Below are 23,934 nucleotides of genomic sequence, written 5' to 3'. Positions count from 1 at the left end.
TTTGGAAAAATTGAACACCTCGAGATATGTAACATGAGCTGCTTGTCATCTTAGGGACTAGTTGAGTTTGCTATATGTCAATCAACTTAGTTGTGATTCTAAGCCCAAAGTTTGCCTTTATTTGCCCTTATTATAAAATGGGAAGCCTTAAGAGGTCCTAAAGAAAGTCTAACATTTTTTAATTTATAGGCTAGAAGTTTCGAAATGCACATATTAATAGCTTGATGGTTTAAATCGGAGGTGCACATATTAAGTATTACATGGCTAATCCATATCAACTAAATTAAAAGAAAATTATATATATATATAATGACAGTAAGACCAATTATTCTGTATAAATGTGAATTAGTTGGGTGGTAAAAAAATAATAATAATAATAATGTTTGTAGAAATGAGGATGTTAAAATTTAAAATGATACATTTAAGAAAATGGGGGTACTTGCCCCACAAGAATTTTCAAAGTCTATGGATTAGTGAGTTATTGCAACAAATTTTAATGGTGGATAAAAAAAATCTGCAATTATTATCCTTACAATTTTTTTTCCATTTTGAGTTGCCCCCACAACTGTTATTTTCACTCTTAGTTGTCCCCACACGAGCAAAATCCTAGCTTCGCATTGGGATCAGAGTAGCTCCAATGGGTGATAAATCGAAACTCTGGCAAAAAAACCCTTAACTTGTTTTGGTTGTCATTAACGCCTCAGTTGTTCGCTTTTTCAAGATGGTATATGCATTCTATGTCAAATTGAATTTTCTGTTCAATGAAATATGCAACGATTTGTCGATCCTTCCGAGCCATCAAAATTGCATTTTGAAGTCATTTGGATAGTTTTGCATTTTCTCAAATTTGAAAGAAAAAGTTACAGATTGTTCATTTTCCATTCAGTTTTTTTTTTTTTTTTTTCATTTTTCAAGTTTTGATATTGGATAAATCTCCTCAAAACACTCAACATGCATTAATCATAGCTGCAAATAAAAAAATTACAGCTTAATCATCAAAAAAATTTGATTCTCAATTTCGTTATCCAATTTTTTTACGTTTATTTTTGTATTATAGATCATTGAAATAAAAAAATAAATAATAACTTTAGATGTTCAAAATTAAGAGAATATCGTTTTACATTCGTCATTCATGATCGAAGATCATCATAAATAATCATAATCACCGTTGGAAAGCCTAACTATGTGAAAAAGATGAGAAAATGGTAGTTTGAATATTTCAAAGACCTTATACAAGTGAGATGAGGTTTGGATTAAGAAAAGAAAAATTTACAAAATGAACTATTAAGAGACCACCCATTACTCAGGGACTATTTAGAAAAAATCTCTCCCCTATTTGTTTAAGTAATTTTCCCTCTTTTTTTTATTTTTATTTTTATTATCTTAACCTTTGTCTTCTCTTATAGATTAATTAAAAATGATATAAAACCCTTGATTTTTCTTTAAAAAAATGTCATTTTCAACCTAATGATAATGGGGATGATGATGATGATGGTTATTGTGACTATCATCGTCGCCATCACAATCATCCTCCTCATCATCATTCAAGAGAATAAGGATGACTAGTTTTGAAAGAAAAAAATGTAGGATTCTTTATTACTTTTCAGTAATTTACAATAATACCAATGCAAATTAAGGGGCCTATCATCAATTATAAAACATGGAGGTATCTCAATTATTCATCAAAACGTATAGGGGCACGTGTGATATGTTTCCTTCACCAGATATTTTAACCCTTCTTTAAGATAGATGGTTTTGGTATTTCAATAAAAAAATGCGAGACTTTATTGTCACACCAACTTTTGTCAATAATTACACACACCTTGGGGTGGCATTAGCAAAAGTTGGTGCGGCAAAAAAAGCTCTCTAAAAAAATCTCTTACTTGGACAATGTTTAAGAAAGTGGGCATTAAATGGTCTGTATTTTTTGTCGACAAACCCCTAGTTTAAATAATTTAAATGCTCTTTGATTTTCTCATTTTAAATCAAAATAGATATACGAAGAATAATGATGAATGCACGCGATAAATCATACGTGATCTATACACAATTGATGTGACAAGGGCATAGAACCGTATATCTTTTCCTTGTGACTCTCAAAGAAAGAGATCTATGGTTCTGTGTCTTGCCACGTCAACCACGTATATTCATCACGACTCGTACATAAAACTAGGAAAGATGACTTGTGGGACCAGTGAATCGAACACAAGTTTAAGAAATATATTATTGTCTCCCCTATTAACTTTATTTTGTTTAATATACAGGTCGTATTTATGTACATTAAATCCTACTTTCGAGTCAAAAAGATTGGATGAGATCGTCCTCGAAAAATTATGGAAGAGAATCATTCATGTGGTGTGTTGAGTTATTTTCAAAAGGAAGGGGGACTTGGACCCAATACAACTTTCTGTTTGAAGTTTCCATACCAAAGCCATTAAAGTCATTAAGTGATTGACAATTTTGATATGCTTTTGGTTGATTTAAGCATACATTCAAAACTCAACTCGAATGTTCATATTCGAGTTGAGTCTAGTTAAAAACTTGTGAGTCTACTTGATGAGTCAAAAAAAAAAATTTATAAATATTTTAAAATAAATAACAATATTATATATAGACAAATAACTCGATTGAGTTTCTGATCTAATTCGATGCATTTTCGATGTGACTTGATTCATTGAATATTGGTTCCGTCGAGTTTGGGGGACTAAGTACCTTGAAATTCAATCAAGTCAAGCCGGCCAAGTTTTGAGTCAACTCGACGAATATTACAGCTATGGATTCATAGGCAAGTCATGTGATAAGTTGAAGGTATGAGATTCACTCACTCCTTGGTGGGGGCATAAAGCACAACTTTATGCACCATAGCTACCTTTTCATGAAACTTTCTTTGGTAAAGGGAATAAGATACCTCTAACTTAGATTGCATGCATGTCCATAGTAGATTTATATCAGATTTATATATTTAAAAAACAAAATTTAAGAGAGATTGATTGGTTACAAATTTTTATTTATTTATGTCTTGAATCAAGACAAATAATCACAGATCAACTGTTGTCCCCATGATCAAGTGGCCCTACAAAGTTAATTCCCCTTTGAGTCCTCTCTTTTAGACTTAAAAGACTGTTTTTTGTTGAGGGATTAAAGGTTAATTATTTAGTACCAAAAGTAATGATGGGCATTTAGAAATTTTTTTCCATAGTTGCACGACCGCACTTTTTTGCTTTGTCCATTATAGATATTTACAACATCCGTATGGTATATGCAACAAAAAAAATTATGGTCGATTGAACGAATCTTTGTCCTCTAATCAATTTTCTAGTGGAAAAGAACAAAAATCCAGAAAATTTCTCCAAATAAGGAATTAATTGATTAAATCGGTCGGTGATTAATCACTCTTCCTTGTTCAATCTCAAGATTCTATCTTTCTTAACCTTTAAATTTCAAGAACAAGATATTTTTTTAGGGTGGTTGACAAGGGCGGAATTAGGATTTTCTTGTAGTGGGGGCAAACTATGGTTAGTTGTATAGTTGAAGCGTTTGAAGATGAATAATTTTTAGGAGAAATTCCGAGGTTTTTGATTAGAAGTTGAAAAAAAGGATATTTAGGTTATTTCCAATTAATATATGAGAAAGTCTAGTCAAGAGACAATATCATCAACAAAAAATTGAAGGGGGAGGGGGGACAAAATTTGGAGGGAGCTGAGGGTGTGGGGGCAAATGGGGAGAGAAGTGAGGGAGTGGGAACAAATGGGGCATGTGATTAGTTGAAAATATAAGGGTGTCTCAAAGTTTTGTGGGGCAATTGCCCCCACCAACTCCTTACTAGTTCCACCCTAAGGTTGATGAGCTTTCAGGAAAAAAAATTTCCAAAAATATCATTTGTATAAACCCTGAAATTTTCAAAAAAAATTTCAAAACATTCCCAAATTTCTTGGAATTAAATTGAACCAACTTCTCGTAGAATAATTGCTTAATCCAAACTTGGTTACTATTACCAATAATTCATCTCTATCTATTATACATATCGAATGAGTAAATATAGTTTAAAATCTTGTTTCTAGTACAAGGAAAATCAAAATGATCTCGATCGAAACATTCAATATTTTTTAATCAATTTTCCTTCTCGGAAATTGGAATGTCCAATTGAAATATTTTGAAATAACACAAAACTTTAAACCATGTTTGTAGATAATATTATTGTTTAATATTTCCACTCCTTATCATATTTATAACCAGCTTTCAATGAAATTAATGCACAAAGTGTCCACTACGCACTTTTTATTATACATATCTGCACATATTATTCCACAAAGGAATTTGTAAAAGTTAGTTTAAAGTGGTGTGAGATGCTTTGCCCCTTTAGAAGGGATTGCAAAAGATATTTTTTTTTTAAAAGAAAGAAAGAAATGCTCCAACCAAACCTTATGGGTATTCTGCTTCTTTATTTACTTTGTCAAAGTAAGGGATAGTGCTTGGGAACCTAATTCCACTTTTTAAATGAGATAAATTGTGGGACCTACATTTCAATTTCATAGAGAGAAAAGTACTAAAATACTCATTTGATAGACTAGAGAATATAGAGAATTGTATCCAAACATGCCAAAAAAGTGAACAGTAGGAAGAAAACAAAAAAGTTATGATGATTGTGCTTTTAATATAAAAAAAAAAACTTATTAAGAGGTTTAGCTTTAGTGGTTCATGAAAAGTGAAGATGGAGATGGCTCTTCTTAACCATATTTGCTTAATGGTACACAGCCCAAAAGATTCTTAGTTAAAACTGTCTCACTCAAATGGCTTCCTTATGGAGAGGAATCAAATTCCCATGTGTGTGTAAGTGTGAGTGTGAGTGAGAGACACAAACCATAGGGGTGGTACAACGGAATTGAAATATAAAAAAGAAAAATTATTTAACGAACCATCATGGAAGGGTTTCTTTTTAAATAATCTATAAATTTTCGACGATAGTTTGACAGAACATTTAGTAAACTTTTTCTTTTTAAATGCTCCTTGAACTTCATCTCTCACATTTGTCACGATTGAATGCCCTAAACATTTCAATCCATTGTTTTCATTCAAAAATTAGATTTTTGATATCTCAATCAAGTTTCGAAGACTTCATTCCATCAAAAAGAATTTTTAAAAAAATGAAGAAGTCATTTTCAATGATTTTTATTTTTTTCTTTGTTTTTGGATGAAAATCAATCAATAATGACTATTTTAGGTTGAAATCATTTAAATAATTCATTATCTCAAATTTTGATCGATTTTCCATGTATTTTAATTGGAAAAACTCAAAAATTGAAAATTTTATGGGTTTTACCAATGTCAAGTTCACCACTTTTTATTTATTTTTTAAATAGTGAACTCAACAATAATTAAAAAAGTGCCAAGTTCGATAATAAAAATTGTAAACTCAACACTAAATAAAAAAGTGTCGAGTTCGACAATAAAAATTATGAACTCAACAATACGAGAGACCATTAAAAAAGAAAAAGTTTATTAAACATCTTGCTAAGCTAATGTGTAAAACTTAGAGACTATTTTCGAAAAAAACCCTTCTATGACGACGGTCCTTCAAGTAATTTTTCCAAACAAAATAGGTGGGACATGGGCAGAATTTGTTTTCAAAGGGTATGGTAGAGAGAGATCTCTACCACCTACCACCTACCACCTCAACAAAGACAAGAGTCACAAGATATGCCCAACATCCTCTTATGTAACAAATTGAAAAATAAAATAAAATAAATACAACTGTGATTTCTTATTTATTAATGATTTCTATCCATGTAATTCATACATTCAATCATGACTATTTGAAATCATGTTTTCTAGGGTAGGTGAGGACCCCATAATTCATAAAAATAAAAAAATAAATAAAATTATATTTTATTAGTTGAATATATTATCTTTATATGGTAGAGTCTATAAATCATTTTCATATTTGAATTTTCTAATTGATGAGGGATCCTTCTAAGTTCCAACTCTTTCATTTAGTCTTAGCCATGTGGGCCAATCTCTCCTCCTATTTTCTTTACTCACTCAATCATACCTAGAAAGGTGGTTGTATGAAAATAATCATCATATTTCAATTAATGGCATAATTTTTTATATTAGAAGGGTTTTGCCCAAACCTTTATTTTACCCAACTAATTATGGTGTACATGATTGTATAGATTACACAGAAATTATTTTCTTGAAAAGAATTATTTTCTTGAAAATGATCTTAAGAAAATGAGTTCCTTCAGAAAATATATGCTAGAAGAGTTTGGCAATAAAAGTTGTGAAATTGAAAATAAATAAACAGTGAGAAGTTCGACAATATATAAAAAGTGATGAATTAAACGATAAATAAAAAGCGGTGAGTTAGTCAATAATGAAGGACCATTAAGAAATAAAAAAACTTACTAAATAGACTTTCGAGCTACCGGCCAAAACTTAGGGATTATTTAGAAAGAAATCCGCCCTGCCAGGATTTTTTAAATAATTTTCCCTTAAAATTTTCACCTAATCAGACCATCACAGTGTTGAACATCATTTATGATCGCCATGTGATTTTATGATCATGATGAGGTCCACCATCACAGTTTTGATTTGAACATCGTGCGGTAAATAACAGGTAGCTGTTAAATCAATGAGACATTGCTAAATTCGTATATTTTCAAACGTGTCATCATTTTATTGGTTTTGTTAGACCTACAGACATCTGCTGTATTGTAAAGAAGACAGTAAGTGGCACCATCGCTATGTCAGTTATGGCGGCTTTACACCTTGCAGATGTGGGAACCACTTTATTTTTTGTACCACGTTGTCTGTAGGGAATGATTTTGAATTTGAAATTTGAAATAATATAAAATTAAATTATAGAGCTGCTATTGGCAATCCAACCTTTACCTATTACACCTCAATTAAAAAAATAAAAACAATAAATAAATGGTTGAGAATAAGTAAAAGTTGGGGTGTCAATCTCTCTTTCTCTCTCTCTTTCTTTTTTTTTTTTTTGTCTGAGAAATTTACTGGGGTAGACCTATCGTTGCAATTTTATTACAAAAACTCACTTAATCAAGTTTGTTATCGACACAAACCTTACTTTATGAACCATGCTACCACAACTAATTTAGTAAAATTTCAAATCTTACAAAGGGTCATTAGGCCTACACAGATAATCAAATTAGCAATCCAACAACACAGACTTCTAGATTACATGTAAGAACTCAGATTCGATAAAAAGAAAAATAAAAATCTTTTTGATCTTGATAATACATGTTGAAAATGGATGGATATCGAACTCCCAATTTTAAAATTAAAATCTTTTTTTTATCTTAATCAGATTGATATTGGATTCGGTTTGAGAGATTCTATAGAAACCTGATCCAATCATTATCGCATTGATACCAACTCGACCCTCGTCTAATCTAAACATGATCCATTGACAACCTTAGTTTGAACTATATACATGACGTATATCTATCTTTCATATTTTACGTAAATATCTAATACATATTATATGTTGGACCACAATTGAGATCCAATGTTTTATCAAACGTGTTTTGTCTTACATGGGTTAAAAGTTTCGGAATGGACTGATTTTTTGTGATTAAGATTTGAAACTTCTAACCTCAATTTACAGAACACGTTGGATCAAGATCCTACCCTTTATATTTTATATAATTTAACTAAGTTGAATTGAATTGGGTTAGGATTATTCAAAATTTCAAACTTGATTGAATGAATTATGAAGTCATACATATAATATAGGATTTAAATTTAATGTGACATATTGCAATTCTCTCTAAAAAGAATTTTCTTTTTCATTTGCTCTTAGGTGGGCCTACAACAATACCACTCCGACGTCCAAATCAGAATTTTCAGAGAGGAAATTGCGTACTTTTTTGGTGTGTTGTGTCTTTGTATTTATAGGGATTTTTTCCCTTAGATTTTTCCAGATTTCCTCCATGATTCCCGTTTGATATGTTACATCCGTTGTAGGGATTCGTCTTTATTTTTGCAAAAGCAATTATACCCCACATTCCATACTTTATAGGATTTGTACCGATCTTCACACCATTGAAGTTGGGTAAGTCGGCTTCTCTAGTAATTCAGATGATATGTTAGGTTATCATGTAATTCAATTCTTCGACTAAAATTCATCGAAATTACGATGTGTCACTTGTTTGAGAAATATCCTCCACATGATTCATACCTAATAAACTCCTATTGAATTGATACTTCTATCTAAACTTGATTCACCCACATTTATAAACATTTTACCAAATTTTATGAACCATTTTTTCTTTCTAGATGAGGATAAATAGGATGGGATTTTCTAATCCTAACTCCTAACCCATGACTTCCAAGTCCAAACAGAGCCCACGTGATGAAGCCATGTTTTGCGTGTCAAAGTTATCTTCTTTCTGATCTTTGACTTCGACTTTTGGTATATAATATGTACGAAGGATGTCAAAAAAACGCTAATCTCTAAACAAAATAAACAAATTTTGAACATTCCACGTGGCATTTATGATAACTCATGAAATTTCTCCTGCGATTTTTTAACTTATCGTATCATGAGAAATAAATTCGAGAACTGTTCTAAAAATTTGAACTTTGGATTCTACTACCTAGTAATAAGTTTAATATATTTTAAAATAAAGATATAGATTCTACTACTTTACAGTAACTTTAATATATTTTAACAATAAAAAATACATATTATATCTCTCGCGAGAAAATGGATGGTTCTCGGGGCTGTGATTTTCAACTAAAATGTCGGTTTCAGTGTTTGGCATGTTTGGCATTTAATGCCCGTGTTGTTTGGGAAAACGATGTATGCTTATCAAACACAGACAGTGGAGTGAAGTAATATCTACATTCAGTACTCGGGAGTATATTTTAAGAGAGTTGATATTGCCACACCAACTATTGCTACTGTCACACCAATGGCGTTAGCAAAAATTGGTGTGGCAATAGCATCTCTTTTTCATTTTTTTCTCTATTCCGTGGAGGATAACATTGTAATATTCGAAGACGAGAGGAAAGAGGAAAGGGTTGAAATGGTCTTCTTATGTTGGAAAGGAAACTCGAAAAAACTTAAAAACAATTGTTCACCAAAAGTAAGTAAAAGCAATTCGAATTCAGACATCTGTCTTGGAAGGAATCTTTCCCACACCTATGTTCCACTTCCACCAAAGCAAAGTATTTATTGCCTTAAAAACATATTTATTGGCATCTTATCTTAATAAAATGTGATTTATATTCCATCATAGATCAAAAAATAAAATAAAATAGAGAATCAGTTTAATTTAAGTCTTTTTATCTTAATAAAATGTGATTATATTTTGCCTATTAGAATTATTCCAATATTTTTTTAAATGTATTTCATTTCTAATTTTATATTTTTTAGTCTTTGTTTTTTTTTTTTTTTTTTTATATTACTTATCGTGGTATCCTCACACTTCGAGTGAGAATAATCCCAAAATCACACACACTATCTCTTCGAAAAGTCTTATGTGCAACTGATTGAATCGATAGTCAATCAAACCTTCGAAAATAATTTCAAGGAATTCATTGCTTTGTGGGGTTTTGAACATTTGATCTTCTCTCTTTGACGAGCTTATCAGTACTCAACACTTGCCACTAGGCCAATCCTTTGGATTCTTTTTTACTCATTTATCTCAACATATTTATGTGTCATGTTTAATTCATTATTATTATTATACTTTTCGATCATCCAACATTCAACTTCATGAAGCATAATTGGTTTTACTATTTGTTATAATTTTTTTTCCTTTTCATTTCATGATATGTATCTGTTTAATGACACTAGAAAAGTGCACCTACGCTTTAACCAAGAAACTCTAGTATTATGGAAAAAATCTTTTTCAATCTCGCTTCCTATCTTCATGTGTAGTAGACATTAGATTTAGAAAAACACAATTATTTCATCTTTATAAAAGGAATAAAACATTCATTAAAAAGGTATCCAAATGATAAAATAATTATATTACTTTTGTAATGCATATCTCACAACGTTACTCATTGATCCCACGTATGATGAGCGGTCAACAAATATTAATCGATTTGAATATAGGTATATCTTAATCAGATTTTATAAAAAAGAAGTTGATATTTGAATTTGAATCTGATAGATATTCTAAAACAATATTTGAATTCATATATGATAAGATCAAATTTAATTGATAAAAAAATAAAATCCGAATTCAATACGAGATTCATATTGAATGCATGGGTCTTGAACTCAAGTCTTATGTGATAGACTAATAAAATGACTCGAATGCCCTTGTATTCAAACCCTTGATTTTTCATGAACAAAACCAGTCTTCTTTAATCTTGATATTCTATCAATTTCAAAATACAAATATCAAGAAAATATAAGGTTTTTAGAAAAGTAGAAAATCGTGAAATTTTTTATAGACAAATTAGGAATTTTTTGAAAATGGTTGGGAAAAGATTGAATTCTATCAATTTCAACTAATAAACCATGAGGTGAAATCAGATTGTTGAGAAGTAAAAAACGATAAATTTGTTCTGGATTTTTAACAAATGAGTTAAGACTAGTGTCATGTCCTCAATTTAGGATCTAAAATTTTTCAAATTTCGAGGGTGGAGCAAAAAAAAAAAAAATTTCAAATACAATTTGAAATTCTTTCAAATAATTTCCTCTAAATATTGGACTTAAGCAAAAATTTCACCTGTATAATCAAATTCATATATTCAACTACATTTTAACTACCATATCATATTGAATATATATATCATTCATAAAAATACACAACTTTAATTACAACAAAAAAATGTTACATATATCAATTACATGTCTCACATCAATCGACAATTATCAACGTTATAAAAACTAACTCCTACTCTCTAAACATATACATACAAGAAGACATAACACAAATGAAGCTAATATATATAATAAAAAAACAGTCAAAAAGTACACAAAAATAATTTCACTAAACTTTAATCTCAATTCACATATAATAAAAATAATACTTATCATTGTGATTTTGCGATTCCTCTATATAATGTTCCCAATCAAGAATATGCATCTTGGTAGGTGAGACATTTATAATGTTTTGTTGGTAGGGTGAATAGCGGGAAAGTTACTCAATAGCAAACTAATAGTTGTAATATGAATGAATAAACAAATTAATGTATTATAAATAATAGAGTGATTTTTTAAAATAAGTAAACAAAATTAAAAATATTTTAATTATTAATAAAATAGTAATAAAATATCTACATCACATAATATAACAAAAGAAACATAAACATATCATATATTTAATAAGAATGTCGAGGTACACAACCAATACAAAAATATCAATCTATATATCAATATTTTCAATACTTAACTAATATGGAACTCACCGTTAATTATTGATTTTATGGTATGTCTAATAATTTATTATAATTAGGTGATTATGTTTTTCGGCTCAGATTAGTTGTTGATCCCTAACGGAGATCAATCGTTTGACTACTATAGACTGTAAATAATCATTTGACAAATGACTTTCATTGCACTTGTGTGGTATGCATGTGTTTTTAATCAATCTAGTCATCTACAAATCATATTTTCAAATAATAGGTATAAGGATTTTCTCAAGTGGTATTTCACACTACCTTCCTTTTGTGATGTGATACATATATTTTTGATATTACTACATATATTATTCTCCATTACTGCCTTCCTTGTGTGATGCGATACATTGATAATGCTATAACTTTACTCATACATCATAATTTGATGCATTATATTCTTTTATACATCCTGTCGCAATTCACGGTATTTCAAAAAAAAAAGTATGCAATTGCTTTCATTGAATAATGTCTTTTGATCTCAATAAGTGGCATGCTATTAGATTGTTCAAAATCCAGTTGTTTTTCGTGGTGGTCATCGCATATATGTGAATTCCACATGGTCGGATCCTGTTTTTTTTTTTTTTTTGTTGAAGTTAGTATCTTACGAGACTTAGATTTGTCATAATATACCTCAAAGAGCATATAAATTAGGATTGTGCGATTTAAATGAAAGAGCTTTCGTTGGAAAGATTTTATATAAGAAAAAAAAAATTAGATCGTAAGAGATGAATGTATACACATGAGAGATTTGTAGAGATATAAAAGAGTATGTGATTTTATTGAAAAAACTAAATAATAATAATAATAATAATAATAATGTGAATAAAGGATGTAGGGTTGTTGATGACACCATCATTGAAAACAACACACCAAGATCGATGTGCTTAGAGGAGCTTGACCTCTGATACCATGAAGAGAAATATAAATTTGATGAGAATTCTTTGATGATTCATACATAAACCCTAATAGGGTATTTATAGAAATAACATCAACCAAGATATGAAAATATCCTGATACTAATTTATTAATACTTCTTAATGTAGAATACCCTATTTGATATTGTTTCATATATTAGTCTCCATCATGAGATACTAATCTATCTCACGCCTTATACTATGATGCATCATATTCTTTTACATCATTTCACAATTGCATAGTCTTTGAAAAAAAGTGTATGCAATTGACTTCACTGAATAATTTTTCTCGATCTTAATAATTAACACGTTATTAGATCGTCTAAAATTCCATCATGATTTCTGGTGGTCACCACCCATCGTCAATAAAATTAAATACATCGGGTAGGTGACCGCCTTTCTGGTTATTTGATCAGAAATATACCTTTTTTTTTTTTTTTTTTTTTTCAGATCGACTTCCAAGAAACCCTAACAAGACAAAATAAATGTTCACTCAAAACAAAAATGACTTCCATAAGCCAAATATTTACCGTTTCAATCTGCTCTACAAATGAAAATAACAAAAAATTTCTTCCTCAGCTCTCTCTTGGCTTAATCCAACCCCACAAAGAAAAAGTTAAAAACATGTAAGAAATACCGACTACGGTCCCACAGAGGTAGACTTTCCGGACGATTTACACGTACACTTTGTGGGCCCACAAAGCCACATTAGAGCGGTAGTTATTATCTAATCAAGCAGTCTTGAGTGGGTGATGGACACTCGTGTCTATAATTCAACAAAAAGACTTATCTTTAATATTTTAATATTTTATGTAACCTCCTCCATATTTTAGTAAATATTTGAAAAGCCTCCCATATTTTCAAACTGATGATATAAGTCCTTCACCTCGGTCTTGTACAAATGTATAATAGAAAATGACCTAAACACCCTCATCTTCTACATCTAACTCAAAAGCCTTTTATTATTATACGTCATCTTTGTAAACTACCATTTTTTATTAAGGTTTTGTTTGCTTTTTTAGTAATTGTTGAACCTCCTTTTTAATCCATCTAGGTCGACCCCATCTTTGAATTTGATTAAGACTCATCTGATATTTTCAAAACATCAACCAAATCAATAAATTTGGCCTACCTAACTGGGATTTTAGAAATTTTTTAGAAAAATAATATTCTTTTAATAATTTAAATATTAATTATTAAAATATGATCCTATATGACTAAGCATCTTTTAATATAGCTAATTTCTTTTATAAAAAAATATAAATCGAGTTAAGTGGTTTATCTCGTTCAAAGGCAAGATGAAATACCAAAATTTAAAATCATGTTAGAAGTATAATTTTATAAGTCTTTTAAAAAAAACCAAGGTCAAGGGGTATGTCATTTGACAACTCCTTAGCATTTCAAATATCCACCAACATATAGGGGGGTATATCTAAATTACCCTAATTTTTTCTTGGAAAAATAGCTACTTTTTCTCTGCTCCGTTCAAGACAAGACAAGAGAGAGAGAGAGAGACTAGTGAAGCAGATTTTCAGAATAAACTGAGAAGGAAAGAAGAGAAAGAAAAAGAGAACAACGTCTCAGTGTTTTTGGCTGAAAAACAAAGATGGGTTCCTTCAACACTCTCTTCTCTTTCATTGTTCTCTTCACATTTGCTTCTCTCCAACATGTTTGTGCAAATGTTGAGCTGAGAGCACTCATGGAGATGAAAGCCACTCTTGATCCAGAAAACAGATTCCTTTCTTCTTGGACCAAAGATGGAGACCCATGTAGTGGATCTTTCGAAGGCGTAGCCTGCAACGAGCATGGAAAAGTAGCCAATATTTCGTTACAAGGGAAGGGTCTAACAGGCAAGGTTCCTTCAGCGGTTTCTGGGCTTAAGTGCTTGTCGGGTCTCTACCTACATTACAACTCCTTATCTGGAGAGATACCCGTAGAGATCTCGAGTCTGGCTGAGTTATCTGATTTGTACCTTAATATGAATAATCTCTCTGGGATTATCCCTCCTGAAATTGGAAATATGTCTAGTCTCCAAGGTTAGTAGTAGAGATCTGATAAAAAAAGTTTCAATCTTGGTTACATATTTATGGCTTTTTTCTGTTTTTTTAACTTTATTTGTTTATATCGGTTTTCTTTATTTTGGGCAAATATGATAAAGTGGGTTTGCTTGAATAGTCATTTTTCGGCCAAGAGGGTTTTTTTGGACAATTAATCTTTGAAAGTTACCATCTTTAGTGCAAAATAGAGATTTAAACTGGTTATTAAGCTTAATATAACTGTTATCTCATGTGGGTTTTGCTTCTTATGTGAATCTGTGCAACATTTTTTTGTATCCAATTTTTGGTGTGGTAGCTGGGTGAAAAAGCTTTGATCTTGCTTTCAGGTTTTTAGTCTATTATTTATGTTTTTTAAGTTTCTTTGCTTATCTGGATTTTCTTTATTTTGGACAAATATGGTAAAGTTGGGTGTAAAACAAACAAAACCGAATAAAAAGAGCTAAGGGTCTGTTTGAATAGTCATTTTTGGCCCAAAGAAGGTATCTTTGGACAATAAAATTTTAAACTTTCTATCTTTAGTGCAAAATAGCGATCTAGACAGGTTATTAAGCTTATTGATGTTACTGTTATCTCATGTGTGTTATGCTGCTTCTGTGAATCTTGCAACATTTTAGTATCCAATTTCTGGTGTGGTGGTTGAGTGACAAAGCTTTGATCTTGCTTACAGGTTTTTAGTCAAGTGTTTGGGCATGATGGGTAGATTCAATCTTGCTTTTTTACAGTTATTTATTTTGTGCAAAATGGGTAGACACATACAGACCTTCCTGTAGCACAACTGCACAAGTGTGAGATGTATCACCCCTTTGTGCTTTTTTGGGTTAAAATCTCCCCTTTGTGATTTTGTTTTTTTGGGTTTAAAATAGGTACCCATTTGTGATTTAATGAGGAAAAGCTTCGATCTTGCCTATAATTTTTGGGGCTTTTATTTTTTCAATCTTTTATCTGATCTGGTTTATCTTTATTTTGTAGTTTTGCAGCTTTGCTACAACCGATTGACAGGAAGCATACCTACTCAACTAGGGTCTTTGAAGAAGCTTACAGTCCTTGCTCTTCAATTTAATCGGTTAACGGGTGCTATTCCTGCGAGTTTAGGTGATTTAGGAAGTCTAACGAGGTTGGATTTGAGTTTTAATCAGTTATTCGGTTCAATTCCTGTAAAAATAGCTGATGTTCCTCTTCTTAGAGTTCTAGATGTTCGGAACAACACTCTTTCGGGCAATGTACCTCCTGGTAATTCGTCTTCTTCGCGATTCTAGTTTTATTCCTTTTTCTTATATATTTCCCAAAACAATTTGAAAAACAAAACTGTTTGATTTACAGCTCTGAAGGGATTGGGAGAAGGATTTCAGTTTGGAAACAATTCTAACTTATGTGGAGTTGGATTCTCTTCTTTGAGAACTTGCACTGCTTCGGATCATTCGAACCCCAACCGACCCGAACCCTTTGGACCTGGCGCAAATGGTCTCAGTACAAACGGTCTCGCAACAAAAGATATCCCAGAGTCTGCAAATATACGACCGCATTGCAACCAAACCCAAACACACTGTTCAAATTCGTCTAAAACCCCACAAGTTGCCATAGTTTTTGGAGTTGTTGCAGTCACCGTTGCTTTGACGGTTACTGGGCTTCTGACCTTCTCCTGGTATCGACGTCGTAAACAGAAGATCGGGAGTGCGTTCGATACTTCGGACAGTCGGCTTAGCACTGATCAGATCAAGGAGGTTTATCGAAAGAGCGCTTCTCCGCTCATCAGTCTTGAGTATTCCAATGGATGGGATCCTTTGGCTGATGGACGTAGTGGTGTTGGGTTCTCCCAAGAGATTCTTCAGAATTTTAGGTTCAATTTGGAAGAAGTTGAGTCCGCGACACAATACTTCTCAGAGGTGAATTTGTTGGGGAAGAGCAACTTCTCGGCAATTCATAAAGGGATTTTGAGAGATGGGTCTGTTGTCGCTATTAAGAGCATTAATAAGACTAGCTGTAAATCTGAGGAAGCTGAGTTCTTGAAAGGGTTGAACATATTAACCTCATTGAGGCATGAAAACCTTGTAGGGTTGAGGGGCTTTTGCTGTTCAAGAGGCAGGGGTGAGTGTTTTCTCATCTATGATTTTGTGCCTAATGGAAACTTATCACAGTACCTTGATGTGAAGGATGGAAATGGTCAGGTTCTTGAATGGTCCACTAGAGTTTCTATCATCAATGGCATTGCCAAGGGTCAGTGCTTTGTTTTTCTTCCCCCAAATTTCAAGTTCTCATTTAAATATTCTCTTATGGTGTTTGTAGGATCGACTCCAATGGGGATACCCATCTCCATCTCCATAAATGGGTAACCATGGCCTTGTGGATAGACACTTTGGATATTCATGGGATATGCTGTCCTACAGTGCTACCCAAAAATGGCTATCCATAAACATTTTTTTAGTTCAACCCAAATTTCAAACTGTCTTGGAGAAGCCGTGTGGGGCTGCCCGGTTTGGGTCGTGAAAATCCTACGACTGACAATGGAAAGTGGGATGGGTCGTGTGTTTGGGACCTCTATTTTGGATTTCACGACCCAAATGGCATTTGAGAGGGGATGGGTCGTGCGTTGGAGTTGCTCTAAGTTTGCTTTCTTTTCATTGCTTGAAATTTGAGTAGTGCAACCTATTGTTTTGAGAAGAAAACAATTGGGTTTCTAGTGTTTATTTATATTGAGATTTGATGTTCTTTCTTGTCAAGGTATTGAATATTTACACGGTAATAAAGTGAACAAGCCGGCTCTCGTTCACCAAAACATTTCAGCCGAGAAGGTTCTCATCGACCAACGATTCAACCCTTTGCTTTCAGATTCTGGCTTGCACAAGCTCTTGGCCGATGACATTGTCTTCTCGACACTTAAGGCCAGTGCTGCCATGGGATACCTCGCCCCTGAGTACACAAACACCGGCCGGTTCACTGAAAAGAGTGACGTTTATGCATTTGGGATGATTATCTTCCAAGTCCTCTCTGGGAAACGGAGAATCACCCAGTCTATGAGAATCGGAACCGAATCATGCAAGTTCGAAGATTTTATCGACTCCAATCTTGAGGGAAAGTTCTCTGAATCAGAGGCAACAAATCTTGCGGAGATTGCATTAAGTTGCACTCATGAATCTCCAAACCAAAGGCCTAACATGGAGATGGTGATTCAAGAACTAACCAAATGCTCTAGTGATTCTTGATCATACTGGTATCTTGACTTGACTCCCTTGCTGAAGAGACCATCACTAACTTCTTACTGATTCCGAACTCCTGACCTTCGATTTTCATGTATTAATGTGTAGTTTGTATGTGAAAGTTTATGTACTTTTTAAGTCATTTGTAGTTCTAAGGTGGTGGAGGTAGTTTTTTTGAGGGGATTGTATAACAAGGTGGGTTCCTCCATTTGCCAAAACCAATTTCATCTAAGAACGCTTGGATATTGTGGACTTCTGAGTTCAATCATGATGTATGATTTGTACTTTTTTGAGTTGAAAGCCAGGCCATTTTCTCCTGATAACATAAATATTATCTTATTTAGTATGCTTCTTTTATTGTTTATTTGAACTCCATTCAAGTATTGTGGTAATGCATTTTAAATGCATTTACAAGGTAACCATAGATCTATATAGCTTATATTGCCACACCAACTTTTGTTTATTACATTAATTAATCAAGTTGTATATAATACCTCAAATTCTACCAAGACATACAACGCAGGGAGTACGAAAAAAGGAGAAAGGAGTAGCTGCAATGGTAATCCAACATTTTCCTGACTGGTGTTTGTTGCTGAGATTGCTGTCCTTAGAAAATAGAATTTTTATTCTTATTTCAAATATCACATTTAATAATTGTTGTGTGTTATAAATAAAAGTTTGATGTGGAACTAAAGTTATCGACCTTTATTGAAGAGGTTGGTGGGGTTTTTGAGGTGTTTGTTGCTGAGATTACTGTCTTGGATATTGACCCCTAACATCCGGAATAATAATGACTATTCAACAGTTAGGCTTGCATGATTATAAAGCTACGTTTTCCATATTTAGAAAAGTAATATTTGCTTTCACACTCCACACCCAAACAACACTAGAGACAAAATTCACTATTATACACACCAACCAACCATCTTTCCGTGCACGACATAGTTCTGCCACCTATGTTGGAATTTAGATGCACAAACATAATTCAAACCTAACGGTTGAGATGGAAGGAAAAAAAAAAAAAAATTCAAATTTCCTTGAGATTCATAAAAGTTTTTAAGGATACATTTTGCTAAAGAATCTCTAGAAATATCTTCCTATCTCAATCATTCATGCTTTACCTAGACTTTTTGGGATGGGGTTAATCCTTGCAGTTGCACATTTGATTTCAAGAAAATTTATTAATGTGCAACAGAGTAAATTAGGAGGCCACCCAGTTTTAAACATCCAAAATCAAATCGAGTAAGTTTTAAAGAAGTTTCTCGATGTATAATCGAGTAAGTTAAGAGGTCACCAATTCGAACATCCAAAAATCAAATTTATTCTCGAGACGAAAAGAATATTGAAAAAATCTACAAATTTTATAGATTTTTATGATTAAATAGATCACTTTGAACTTTGATTTAAGTGGGATCCACATTTTATTTGAGACGGGAATAATCAGATTCTAAAAGCTTAAATATAAGTTAGAACTATAGAATACAGCACATGATGTGAAAAATGCTTTTGAGGTTGGAGAAGTGATTGAGTGGTAAATGACAAAAGTACTGCTGCAGTCACTTTGACAGCTTGTGTTTGGAATCGAATTCTGTTTTTTTTTTTTTTAAATTAAGCAACTCACAGACTCAACAGTAAAGACGAAACTTAAGGTATTGATCACAAATATGCATGGCAGGTATATAATCCCATCAATGTTTGGTCCACCCCTTTGTAAATCTCGGACCAAAATGGTAATTTAATTTTATTGAAATTTGCAAAATCATTTTAGGTAAAAATGATATTTTATTTTACTACACAAATTGCCTTCACAAGTGACTTAGTTTACATTTTTTTTCTACGTAGTTGCTTTCACTAGTGTCACTAGTATTTCCTTGGGCCCACCTGCGAGGGTGCACCCTCACTTACCTAGCGCGTTTGATGTGCGCGTATTGCACATGCCCGGGGGAGAGACCCATATGCCTTGGCTCCGGGGTCCCCTAGTCGTCATAAAAAATTAAAAAAATAAGTCAGCACATTTTAATATTACAATAACAACAACAAAGCCTTATCCTATATGTTATTTAAATTCAAATTAAGTTTTAGTCAAGTAAAATATGTCAGTATGGATTGAAATTTTGTGAGGATAATCTTTGAGGCATGGATAATTCGTAGTGTAGTTGGATTGTTTAAATTTTTATCGACACAGACTCCACAAACAAGGATTAAGAGCATGGTATATCTCTATCCTAATCATACACTAAAAGACTAAACCCTTGAATTTTAAATCCAAATTTTTTTTAAGTATCATGTATTTACCTACTAGGGGTGTGCCTCATTGGTAAAACCAACAACTAGAGTTTGCTCCTCTAGGTTGTGAGTTCGAAACTGAGGACCATCTCTTGATTAAAATGCCACATGTGTTACGGGTTGGTGCATTGGTCATGGATTAGTCTTGTCGGGTATGACTGGGAAACCTGGGTTGGGCCTGTCCTATGGACTGTCTGATGGACTGGGTCCTTGTCTTCTACCAACAGAGATATCATGTTTCAAAAAAAACAAAAAACCGTGTCATGTCTTTTAAATTTAGTTCCACAAGAGATGTGTACTAATGTTTATATATATAGTTCTTCATTATCTTTCTTTACTAATTTAAGAAAAAAGGTTAACAACTATGCGCATGTGTGCATTGTGTTTGGGCACTTATGAGGCGCACTTTGCACTTCATTCTTTTGCGTTGCCTTAAGAATAATGATTTTCGGACACCCCCACCACAGAACCGTAGATCATTTTCCTTGGGATATGCAGAACAATAATTTTTTCTTAAGGCAAATGATCCACGGTTCTGTGATGGGGGCATATGTCAGGGGTGGGGGTGTCAGATTATCACGACTCTTGTCTTAAAGATCCTTTTTATTTACTACTTATTGGGTATGACACACATAATTGAGTGTCATTTCATTGAGACTTGTCCATGAAATGATTAAATGGTCCTTTTGTATAGAGTGCTTAAGGCAAGAGCATAGGAGAGTGGCAACAATCCATGGCGAGTGGGTGTAGTCACAAGGAAAGGGATCATCCCTTCAAGTTGACTGTTTCATCGAACTTGCCGGTAGTAACAAAGAAAGGGAGAAACCTTTCATGATGACTGTTAACTATTGGTGTTCACTTTAAAAAGATACAAACATTTCGTTACAATCATTGGATCTTAATAATCGTCGATCAAATCATCAGAATCCTTGGTTGTATGTTCTAAAGGTTATACACTAAAGTCTATAAATAAAGGATTTTGGGATAGGTGAAGACATTTCGAATTTCGAATTTCTAGGCATCTGAAGTATGTCCTTGTGAATGAAAAGAAGATTTGTGTCCAATTCGAGAAATTCTGTCCATCCATTTTGTTAATCTTTTACATCAATGCAAGTTCAATTGATTGTTCCACCGGACTTCATTATTGCACAATAAAGAAGAATAGTATATACACGTCCCAAAAGCTTACTATCTTGAAAACAGCTTATGAATTCAATGTTCAAAACTAATCCAACACAAAATAGACCTCTTGAACTTGAGAATGAGATTTGTCTCCAACAACAAACTCATGAACAATGCCCTTGATTTCAATCCAACTGCAACCGGGAACTTTCCTTAACTCTCTTTCTTTCATCATTGATCTAACCCTATTAACTTCACTCCACATCCCGAAACAAGCATATAAATTTGATACAAGTACATAAGAACTCGAATTACAAGAATCCAACTCAATTACCTGTTTAGCTACCCATAACCCCATTTCAAAGTTGTCATGATTCCTACAAGCACTAAGCAAAGCTCTCCATACCACATCATTTGGCTCAATGGGCATATCCTCTATCAATTTCCTTGCTTCTTCTAAATAACCAGCTCGGCCGAGGATGTCAACCATACATCCATAGTGTTGCAACTTGGGCTTCACACCGTGAACTCTTCTCATGAGCTCGAAACACATCAAACCTTCCTTCACCAAGCCAGCATGGCCACATGCATTCAAAACTCCAATGAAAGTGATATCATCTGGCTTAATAGAAAGCCTTTCCATCTCCATGAAAAGTTCAAGAGCCAATTCACCGAATCCATGAATCCCAAGCCCACCTATCATGGCATTCCAATGATCGACACTCTTTCGTTCCAAAATTTTAAATACCCATATAGCATTCTTTATGCTCCCACATTTTGAGTACATATCTATGAGGGCAACCCCAAGTTTTCCATCCAAAGCCAACCCATTTCTCTCTATATACTCATGTATTGCTGTCCCTTCATCGATGCATCCCAATTCAGCAACCGCAGAGAGAGCAATGGCGAAGGTGGTCTGATCAGGAACTAAATTACTCTCGGTCCACATATTGTGAAAGAGGTTTAAGGCTTCAGCATAACATCCATTTATAACATACCCAGATATCATCGCGTTCCAAGTTATGACATCTAATTCATTTACTGCCATTTTATTGAACAAACATCGAGCTGTGTCAACTCTACCGAATTTCACATACCCATCTATCATACTAGCCCAACTGACCGCATCTCTTGTGGGCATCCGGTCGAACAAATCATGGGCAAATTCAAGATTCCCACACTTGACACACCCATCTATCATTGAGTTCCAAGAAACCAAATCTCTTTGAGGCATTTTATTGAACAATCTCCAAGCCAATTCAAACCCATCTTTAGACCGTGCATATCCACTAATCATTGAATTCCAAGAAATGGAATTCTTCTTCTCCTTCGGCATCCTATAAAAAATCTCACTCGCGATGTCGATCATTCCTTGCTTAACATACCCATCAATCATCGAGTTCCAAGAAACAGAGTCTCTAATCAGCATTCTATCGAACACCAAACGAGCTAATTCAAGATACCCACATCGCAAATAAAGATTAATCAAAGAATTCTGCAAGAAAACATCCGATCCAAATTCGCATTTCTTCATCAAACATTGAACCTGCAAGCCTTCTTTAATTAAAGAGAGACGTGAACACGCTTTGAGGACTAACGAAAATGAAAACTTATCAGCGTAGACTCCATTACAAAGCATTAAAGAAAAAAGAAGGATTGCTTGTTTTGGCTCGGAACCATGAGAGAATGATTTGATGATTGCGTTCCAGAGGAAGGGATCTTCATGATTTTGTTGGGAGTGTTGGGTGAAGAAGACGTAGCGAGCGAATTCGAGGAGTGGTGGATGAGAAGTAGAGCAGAAATTGAGGATGATTTTGGTGGTTAAAGAAGAGTTTTTTATGAAACCAGTAGTTATGATTCTCGCGTGAATTTGGTTTACGTCTCTTGAAGTTCTGCATTTTCCAAGAAGAACAAGAGTGGGAAGTGTTGAGTTCCATGGTTGATTTGAATTCAAATATAGAGCAACCATACCGTTAGGTTCAACGGTTGATGCTTTTTCCTGTTTTGTGACCCATATATATATATATATATATATTTCTGTTTATAACTGATTTACCGGTTTGGTTCATACTTGTATGGTCGTTGGTGAATTGAGCTTTGTGCACCCTACCATCACCATCCAATTGGATAGAGTAGAGAGCTGCTTTTGACACCCCAACTTTTACTTATTACACCCCACTTAAAAATGAAGAAATTAAGTGAAGGTTGAATCCATTTCGTGTGTTGAATATGACAAAATTCCCAATTTGGAATACTGTTCATTTTAATTCTCAAAACATACATTCATTATTTTTATAACCTACAAACTTGTGAGTTCATCACTTGATTATAATGAACAGTGTACCGAAATCGAAATCTGGACATGAGTTGGGGACCTTTTTTTGGAAAAATCCCATAAGTGAATGATTGAGAATAAGTAAAACTTGGGATGCCAATGGAAACTCTCTCTTTGCTAAATATCTATATTTTGGAGTTTAAGCTTTTATGTGTGCCTAATCATAACTAAAATTGTTCCAACGAGTGTCATTATGTTTTGTAATAGTTAGATTAATATTTGAATCAAACCTTTCTAATGTTTGAAGAGTGTGTTTTAATCTTTAATTGGGGTGTGATAAATAATCTAAAAAATTAGAGTAATAAGTAAAAGTTGGAGTGCCAATAGCATTTCTTATAAAGCGACCAGTTCTTTCCACTCACATGTGTCCAACAAAAATTGCAAAAATATTTTAAAACAAAGAAATGAATTTCTGGAGATACATAAATATTTTAAAACGCGAACGACCAAAAACTCTATTCGTTTTCAAACTTTCCGCTGAATCAGGATAATCTAACGCTCTTTTTATACTCTCCCTTCACAGAATCAGACATATATTTATGATTTTGTACAATTATGTAAAGGGAGCCTAGTAAAAACGAGTGTCAGATTATCACAACTCTGAAAAGATTTGGATCGTGCATTAAAGCTTCTAACTTGAGTCA

General features: G+C 33.1%; 2 protein-coding genes across 2 annotated transcripts; one reads left to right on the top strand and one right to left on the bottom strand.

Moving 5' to 3' along the window:
• Nucleotides 1–13,780: 13,780 nt before the first annotated feature.
• Nucleotides 13,781–17,847, top strand: LOC147393491 (Leucine-rich repeat protein kinase family protein). The gene is made up of 4 exons (XM_086456431.1): nucleotides 13,781–14,332; nucleotides 15,323–15,583; nucleotides 15,674–16,567; nucleotides 17,072–17,847. The coding sequence occupies exons 1-4, from the start codon at nucleotides 13,903–13,905 to the stop codon at nucleotides 17,551–17,553; spliced, it is 2,067 nt and encodes a 688-aa protein (XP_086312557.1). The 5' UTR covers nucleotides 13,781–13,902; the 3' UTR covers nucleotides 17,554–17,847.
• A 3,155-nt stretch (nucleotides 17,848–21,002) lies between these two features.
• Nucleotides 21,003–23,042, bottom strand: CRR4 (Pentatricopeptide repeat (PPR) superfamily protein). Its single transcript, XM_086457166.1, has one exon. The coding sequence runs from the start codon at nucleotides 22,922–22,924 to the stop codon at nucleotides 21,059–21,061; it is 1,866 nt and encodes a 621-aa protein (XP_086313292.1). The 5' UTR covers nucleotides 22,925–23,042; the 3' UTR covers nucleotides 21,003–21,058.
• Between the last annotated feature and the right edge of the window lie 892 nt (nucleotides 23,043–23,934).

This window comes from Akebia trifoliata, chromosome 10, assembly GCF_017979445.1.
Source record: "Akebia trifoliata isolate Shusen 1 chromosome 10, ASM1797944v1, whole genome shotgun sequence".
Taxonomy (NCBI): Eukaryota; Viridiplantae; Streptophyta; class Magnoliopsida; order Ranunculales; family Lardizabalaceae; genus Akebia; species Akebia trifoliata.
Note: the sequence above shows the minus strand (reverse complement) of the source record. Positions and strands in the feature narration are given on the sequence as shown.

What these genes read in the sequence shown, in the direction of transcription:
- LOC147393491 (XM_086456431.1), top strand. Translation starts at nt 13,903, where the DNA reads ATGGGTTCCTTCAACACTCTCTTCTCTTTCATTGTTCTCTTCACATTT. An exon ending in AAATATGTCTAGTCTCCAAG is followed by an intron (nt 14,333 to 15,322) that starts GTTAGTAGTAGA and finishes TTTATTTTGTAG; the next exon opens with TTTTGCAGCTTTGCTACAAC. An exon ending in CATCAATGGCATTGCCAAGG is followed by an intron (nt 16,568 to 17,071) that starts GTCAGTGCTTTG and finishes TTTCTTGTCAAG; the next exon opens with GTATTGAATATTTACACGGT.
- CRR4 (XM_086457166.1), bottom strand. Translation starts at nt 22,924, where the DNA reads ATGGTTGCTCTATATTTGAATTCAAATCAACCATGGAACTCAACACTT.